At 40.1% G+C, this 8,602-nt stretch overlaps 1 protein-coding gene across 1 annotated transcript; it reads right to left on the bottom strand.

Annotated features, from left to right (window-relative positions):
- Positions 1 to 214: 214 nt before the first annotated feature.
- Positions 215 to 850, bottom strand: LOC149145088 (pectinesterase inhibitor 9-like). Its single transcript, XM_089449088.1, has one exon. The coding sequence runs from the start codon at positions 848 to 850 to the stop codon at positions 215 to 217; it is 636 nt and encodes a 211-aa protein (XP_089305214.1).
- Between the last annotated feature and the right edge of the window lie 7,752 nt (positions 851 to 8,602).

Here is an 8,602-nt window from a genome sequence, read left to right as displayed (position 1 = left end):
GTATGAAACAAAAGTTTAAGAATACGCATAAAATACTTTTCTTCAAATATGAAATAACGCCATAATTGCACTCCAAACCCAATCAGCCATTGAAGGAAACAGAAACTAGTGAAGGGTGTCGCGAAGAGTTAACAGTGGTGGCAAAACTATAAATATATTATTGGGTACATATATTATTTTATTTAGAAGAGTACTGAGTGCGCCGTTTTGGCATTCACGCATGGATACCATCAGCAACTCCGGTGTTAGAGAATGCGTTAAGAGCGAGCGCGTTAAGGAGAGCTAGAGCGTTACTGATCAGTTCTGACTCATTCTGCACGCGGACCTTCACCATCGCGCTAATCTTCCCCTCCGCCGCCTTCACATCCTCGAATCCGTTGAGGCAGGAGTCTTGGTCGGTGAGGGCGGCACTCATAAACGTCTGCATGTCGTTCATTTGAGGGTTGAAGTTGCTGCGCTGCAGCTGCTCCAACTCCTTCAGAGATTTCTGAATCTCGTCAACGGTGTCATCGAAATTCTGAATACAATCGTTCAGCGCCGCTCTTTCTCTTTCACTCATCTCAGCGCTTCTGCCTTTCAGGCCTGCTGCCCAAACGGAGACCGTTCGGGCATTAACGAGGCTCACGTTCATGGCCGCCTTGACCAGATCGCAAAGCGTGGGCTTCAGAGATCTGGTGTATGGAGAAAGCGACGAAACACAGAGCTGCGGATACCGAGTGGCCTGGCACGACGATTTGATAAATTCAGCGATGCTCGTATCGCTGTGCTGGGGATTCACGTCCTTCGCCTTAGCTGAAGCCATTATAGCAAAAACTATGATAACTAAAACAGTTGCAGGCCGTGAATCCATGGCGTTACAATATAAAAAGAAAGAACAAGAAATGAAAAGCAGCGAAGGCGAACCCAGGGACGGAAAAGGGTTGTGAGTGAGCACAAGCACATATTATTGACGCTCTTTCATCCCGATATATATAGCCGACTTCGCGCCTCTGGATATTTTCAATTAACCATTCCAGGTCAGTGTCTCGCTGGACGGCCGATTCTCGAGGTTTGATTTGTTCCATGTTTTCATTCCCAAGCACTGGGTTGACCTTATGCAGTGGGATGTAATGCGCGTAGTTTAAAAATGAAATAATATTTTTTGCTCACATTTTGGTAAAATATTTTGGTATTCTCAGTTTCAAGATTTTGGATGTTTTTGTACTTTTTGATGGTGATTAATCTATTTTTACCATTAAACAAACAAGATTCAAACACTATTATCATTATTATTATTTTTGTAAAAAAAAATTTGCCCAATCAGTCTTCCAATACTCAATCTGTACACAACTTTAGATGTAATGAGGCAACTGTAAATATATAGGAGATGAAAATATGAGAAAAAAAAAATTAAGTTTGGGAGATTTTGTTGGAATTTGGTTTTTTTTTGGTCAATTTTTATTTTTTCTTATTTTAAATGGGTTATTGATTGTATATATGGATTTAGTATTTTAAAAAATCTTTTGAGCATTAAAATTGGGCATTGCACATGATTCATATTCCAGGGAAACTTTTTTCTTGAAAATAAAGTACTTTTTGGGTGAGTTTTCTTAATGTGCCATGTTTTGAAGAGCTTTCCAATTTATTTTCTGGTCTAATCTGTCTAGAATCTGTGAGGGATTCATTGAAATCACTAGTTTGGCTAGTGAACTATCTGCTATCAAGTGTCCAAGGATTTTTTTTAAGGGCGTTGAATCACGGTTTTTAAGGCCATTGAATCTATATAACACAAATCAAGATTCTACCACAATTATTTTCACTAGATCTGGTGAGAAATCTGCTAGAAACTCCAAAAACTCGCACTCAAATACAACTCTTTTTAGATATGTAAAAATTAAATTGAGGTATAATGTTTTTTTTACCTAAGTTGAATTTTTAAGATTTAAGTTTTCTTTAAATCTTTTTCATTTTTATATAATTTATATAATAACAACTGCATAAAATATTTTGGTAAAGTTATAAGGATTTTAATTTTAAGTTTTTATATAAGATTACTCTATTTAATATTGGATAATGTTCCATTCTTGGATGGTAATCATTTTTTTAAAATATTACAGTGAATTTATTAATTTTTATAATTAGTAAGAAATGTGAAAATGTATAACTTAGATGTTTTATTTCTAGATCTATGTGGTTTCAACGGAAACTACAACGCATATCAAATGAATATTAGTTTCCAATTGTAAAAGTTGATTAGCTTTTTTTAGATTAAAGAGACTACATTAACTACAACCTCATAAGAATAGATACACTCTTAGTATACACCAAATACAACATTCAATGCTATCATGGGAAATGCATATCCATATCCTCTACTGGCGATAAATGTCAATGAGCTTTACCAAAATCTCAAGAATGTGCCCAATACAACCTACTAAAAATACATAGGCTATTAACGTACACCTTTCAAAAGAGCATGTGGTATACACAACGTTTAATGCTATTATGTGACATGCATATCCTTTGACATTTGTAGGCTATTAACATACACATTTCAAAACATACACTTTTAAAAAGAGCACGTGGTATACATAATTATAATTTTCAATGTTATTATGTGACATGCATATCATTTCACATATGTGAATGTCGTTGAGCTTATCAGTCCCTGCCATATAGCAAGCTCAATCCCTGCCATATAGCAATGGCATGGGATTATAGTAATCGGAAATGAGGTGGTTAATATTAGTGTAGTTGTTTATTAGGGCCGGTTAATCTGGTATAATCAAAGTTTCTAGGCATATAGTCATTTACCGTCTTATTTGGTCTCTTCACGAGGCATGGAAGCAAAAACATTACGTTATAATTATTTATTTGTTTATGATCATGGTTAGACAAGTGCGACAAAAACAATGTTAGCTAAATGCTAACATTAATTCCCAGATATTTAATGTTTGGGATAATGTTCACTCATATCTCATATCATTTCCTGCATTAAAATGTGCGTGACAAGACTGAATGAAAATGTTGGCAAGACTATCGTGTGGCAAGCGTGCAATAATTGTTTCTCCTTCATGCAGCTGCAACTCTAAATGGGCTTGTTGTTATGTTGAAGAACATATATGTTGTCAACAGGCACGGATCGGAACTGTTTGTCAACCTGGCCTCCTCTTTCTACTAAGGCATTTGGGATTATTCTTTTGAGATGTTTGATTCCATGCATGTAACATTCCATGGTGCTCTGTGACAAGAAGATATTAACCTATGGCATACTGCCTCATAATCTGGCAATCTGGTGTTGAGGCGTTTGACTTCCATGTCGCACTGTGGCAGGACACTACCTGTGAAATCAACAACTTTCCTTTTCCTGCATAATTATCAATTTTCATTAATTTTCATTTATCATTTTTTCCCCTGCAGAATTATGAAAAATTTTCATTTTTGAGTTTGAGAATTATCAATTATAAGTTTAGAACAATGAATCAAATTTACACATTTAAAAAAAAAATTGGTTATCGATACTTACTGAACTTTAGGGCTGCATTAGCTTAGGTGTACTAAAAGGCTGGAAATCAAGATTGAAGGCTCAGGTGCTAACTACTCAAGCTACTATATGCTACACCTCCCACTACTCAAGCTACTATATGCTCCAGCTTATGCTCCAGCTCCCACCTCTTGCTCGGCTCATCAAACCTTTGGTTTGGCTGATCAATTGTATCTTGATAGTCTACTCTTGCTTTCGAACTTACTATCATACAACTGTCTAATATCATGTTGCTGGATTGGATCTAATGGCATACCTTTCATTCTATTGAGTACTTGTCCTCATTCATCGAACATTCTATTATTGTGTCTCATAGCTCTGGCGGAGCTGTAGATGAAAAATGTGAGGGAGTGGGTGGATGATTCACCAACTCCATTAGCTTAGTTCCACTCCCCCCGCCCTTCAGTTGGAGTGTTATTCAACCATTTCTGAGGGCATTTCTTTTGATTTATTCACTGCTTCCAGAGTCCGATTATGATTCTGATTAACAACGATGTCAAAGCTTGATATGAAAATATTTTCCTTTATCCAAAAGACATCCATACACAGGTAGAATGTCACTGCTTCCTTTGTTGATGAACAATCATGCCCCCTTCTTCTCGCGGAGGAACAACTTCATCAGATTAATTCTTTTGCTAATCATCCTTCAAGCCCTATTCCATTCTTCGTCGTCATCTATCTATTCAATAACCTTGGTCTCTTCTAGATCAAATGAATCATATTGACCCACCCTACCTTACCTTCGTCCCACATAAACTATTTTCCATGATACGTAGATATTACGCATCTCCCTTTCGTTACCAGGTCCAACCCCGGAGCCATAATCTATCAGAACAAGGAGGTTGTAGGGAAACTGCTTGTAGGGAAACTGCTTTTTGCTCCTTCATCTCGCTGGCCAAATACTCTTCGTAGAGTGCTTCTGGCTCCCCTGATTATAGATGGAATAACGGAATGGAGTTGGGTAGACCAAGCTATGCTACCTCAGACTGTTGTGAGACGTCTACTGCATTTAATGGAAAAACTACTCCTTAAAGACAAACTAATAGAACAACTGCTCTCTTCTCTTTTAACAAAACATATCTATACCTACTACCTGTGCTCTTGACTGAATGAAGTAGCAACTCATTTTGTGCCATGTCGGTTGTTTTGGTCAATTTCGAAAATGTTCTGAGATGAGATTGAACTAGGGGGAGTTGTTGAGGCTTTTTCCTCCACCCTGACTATTCATTTGAAGGAAACTCAATGTTGAGATTGCAACAAGATGATGGAGATTAGTGAAAAGAGTCACCTTCACTAAGTGGGCCCGCAGGCTATTTTTGGCGCAAGTCTATTTTTAGACATATGGATCATGTCTATGGATTGCAGGTTGTTGTTTATGGATGATTGATCAAGTTGGGAAAAAATAGATGGACTTCTATTTTTGATGAAAGTGTGAGTGATCATAGTGTGAGTGATCAAAGTCTATTTTTAGACTGGCTGTCAAAAATAGAAAAGTCAAATATTATTGTCTCATAATAATATTTGGACTATAAACTTGATCTTATTCTCTTGGAGCACTTCAGTTTGAGCTACAGAGGTGGCACATGCAGCTGTCAAAAGGAAATATGCTTTTCTTATGAGTCAGTTGAGTTGTTGCATGGATGACTTCAGTTAGAACTCAATGAGTTGAGTTTGGTGGAGTTGATTGTGGAGTTGATGGAGTTGTGTTCAATTTAGCTTTGTTAAACTGGTTGTATTTAGTCTAACTGGCAAATAGACTAGAGATGAGTTGGGTGAATTAGTTATTAATTAATTCACAAGTTATTAACTCATAATACAACTAATGAATACATCAGTTAACTCAGTTGCATGTCAGTGCATGTTCAGTTCAACAGGGACAGGTGGTAGAGAATCAGATTGCTATCAGTTGTGACTATAGTTGTGCACCAGATCTTGCACAATCAAGGGATTGAGTATGCCAATGAGTTTGCTCATGTATTTGCCCACATTATAGCTTGTGCTCACGTCCAACAAAGTGTGAGTGACTATTTTGCAGGTGAAAAACGAGTTTGGTGAGCCATTCTCATCAGTTCTTGAGCAGGTATTGAGCAGTGGAGGCAAGCAAGCAGTGGAAGAGATTTGGAGATCAGATCTGAGCTGTATTGTGTGTAACAGAGGTGGAGATACTTGTGAGAAGTATTATGCTGTGTAATGTTACATGACTCAATCATTAATATACAGATAGTGTGGGGTTTTTAGCGAGATGGTTTCCCCGGGATACATACTGTGTTAATGTGTGAATGCTCTTGATGTTTTATTGTTATTGATGCTGCTATATTGATGATCAACGTAGAGGAGCTTATGTATTGTGTATGTATTCTGCAATAGTACATGATCAGGATAATCTCTGTTGAATATGTGTTAAATTATTCAAAATTTCTACATGGTATTAGAGCTGCTTGATTTGTAGAAGAGATTTTTACAGGATATCAAGCGAGGATTGATCATCAGATCTACTATTCAGGAAGTGTTTACATTCTATTTCTTCAAGCAGAGTCCGTAATCGGGCCAGGTAGCCTCTGGATTCATCCTTCCTTTGAAAGGTGAGATATCTGGTGAATGCCCATACATTCAATCTCTATACGAGAAATATTGTGTTCTCACGAATTCTAGATCGGAAGCAGTTGAGTTGGAGCTGGTGGAAATTCGAATTTTCAGCAGTGTTGTTGAAAATGTCTTTCAACGGATTGAAAATGTTATTCCAAAGCAAGAGCGACCTGGCGCTCAAGGATAAACTCAGAAACAATAAAGGTGAGAATGGATCTTCATCAAAGATATCTGATGAAGAGAATTGTGCTTTGGCTGCCAAAGAAAAGAAGGGGAAGAACAAGAAAGCTTCTCATTTCGGTGCGAAAGGCAAGAAGCAGGACATGTCCAAAGTGAAGTGTTTTCACTGTCACCAGCACGGACACTATGCCACCAATTGTCCGCAGAAGAAGAAGAACAAGCAAGCTGCTGGATCTACAGGGGGAGAGGCCTTAGCTTCTCAATTTGAGCTTGATTTTTCATTGATCGCATGCTTGGTTTCAAGTGTGATGGGATCAGTGTGGTTCTTGGATAGTGGTGCGTCTTTTCACATGACGGGAGATAGAGATTTGTTCTCTGATCTGGAGGACAAAGATCTTGGAGTGCACATCGAGATGGGCGATGATGGTAGATACAGTGCGACCGGTATCGGTACCATTTCCTTTGAGAGGGAGTCTGGTAAACCCTTTGTATTGAAGGAAGTCATGCATGTTCCAGGATTGAAGAAGAATCTCATATCAGTGGCGATGTTAGAAGACAAGGGGTATGATGTTGTTTTCAGCGAGGGAAAGGCCTTCCTGCGCAGCAAGACAACTGGTGAGACCCGGAAGATAGGGGTTCGAGTGAGGAGCCTTTATCAATTGCATGTAGATGGATGCGCAGCAATGGCAGGCAAGGCAGAAGGATTGGTGAGCCGGGATGATGGCGAGTTGTGGCACATGAGATTGGATCACCTTCACCATGGAGCCTTGAAGATACTGCAGCAGATCACTACAGGGCTTCCTAAAGGCACACTTGCACAGTCAGATCAGTGCAAGGGTGTACTTTGGGGAAGTTTGTGAAAGCCACCTTTCACAAGAAGGATAGTCGCGCCACGACGATCCTTGAGAGAATTCGCACAGACGTGTGTGGACCTTTCTCAGTTGCTTCGATAGCAAAACACAGGTATTATGTGATTTTTGTTGATGATTTCTCTCGTAAGTGCTAGATCTTCTTCATGCAGAAGAAGAGTGAGACATATTCAAAGTTCTGTGAATTCAAAGCATTGGTCGAGAAGGAGTCGGGGAAGAAGGTGAAGGCTCTTAGGAGCGATAATGGTGGTGAATACATCTCGGATGAGTTCAAGGATTTCTGCAAGACAGAAGGGATTCGTAGAGAGCTCATAGCTCCCCATAACCCACAGCAGAACGTGGTAGCTGAGCGGAAGAACAGAACGATTGTGGGTGTTGCACGGGCAATGTTGCATGATCAGGGCCTACCCCTTCACTTGTGGGCGGAAGCATGAAATACAACAGTTTATGTGCAGAACCGTTGTCCTCATAGGATACTTGGCATAAGTACACCTGAGGAGACTTATTATGGTAAGAAGCCTGATCTTTCTCATTTGAGGATTTTTGGTGCTAACGTTTACATTCATGTGACGAAGGATGCCAGGAAGAAGTTGGAGCCGACCGCAGAGGTTGGGATATTTGTGGGCTACACTGATACGCCCCACAACTATCGTGTGTATTTGCCAGACAGTGGTAAAACTGTTGTGCGACGGGATATAAAATTTCAGGAGGAGAAAGCCATGAAGTTTTCGCTTGAGAGGGAGCTACACTTGCATGCAGATGAGGAGCTATTAGTTCCTAAGGATGAGCTTCAGGACGTGGATCAGCCACAGGACGAGGTTCATGGAGTGGAAGAGACCACTCATGCAGTGCCAACCATCAGAGGGCGAAAGTGCTTGACAGAAGCTGAACGACTGACTCAAGATGCAAAGAAAATTGTAGGACCACCTACAGCCCAACGCAGGCAGAGACAGTCACCTGATCGGTACACTGGATACATGGCTCTTATGAGCAAGTGTGTTGTGACTGAGCCATCCTCTTTCGAGGAAGATGTGGAGGATCCCGCATGGGCAGACGCCATGGTGGAAGAGTATGATTCTATTGTCAGAAACAGTGCATGGGAGATTGTTCCTAGACCAGAAGGGAAATCAGTGGTGGGTTCGAGATGGATCTACAAAGTTAAGCAGGCAGCTGACGGGAGTGTGGAGAAGTACAAGGCAAGATTTGTTGCCCGAGGCTTTTCACAGATTGAGGGGATCGATTCTGAGGAGACCTTTGCACCTGTCGCAAGGTATTCTTCCATACGGATGATTCTTGCTCTCTCAGCGTAGATGGGATGGCACATTCATCAGACGGATGTGAAGACTGCGTTCCTCAACGGAGTCATTGAGGAGGAGGTGTACATTGAGCAACCCGAAGGCTTTGAAGTCTTCAGCAGCGAGTCGCATGTGTGCAGGCTCAAGAG

Source organism: Pinus tabuliformis, chromosome X, assembly GCF_031772625.1.
Source record: "Pinus tabuliformis cultivar Carrire ecotype Pingquan chromosome X, CPIR1, whole genome shotgun sequence".
Lineage (NCBI taxonomy): Eukaryota > Viridiplantae > Streptophyta > Pinopsida > Pinales > Pinaceae > Pinus > Pinus tabuliformis.
Note: the sequence above shows the minus strand (reverse complement) of the source record. Positions and strands in the feature narration are given on the sequence as shown.

What these genes read in the sequence shown, in the direction of transcription:
- LOC149145088 (XM_089449088.1), bottom strand. Translation starts at nt 850, where the DNA reads ATGGATTCACGGCCTGCAACTGTTTTAGTTATCATAGTTTTTGCTATA.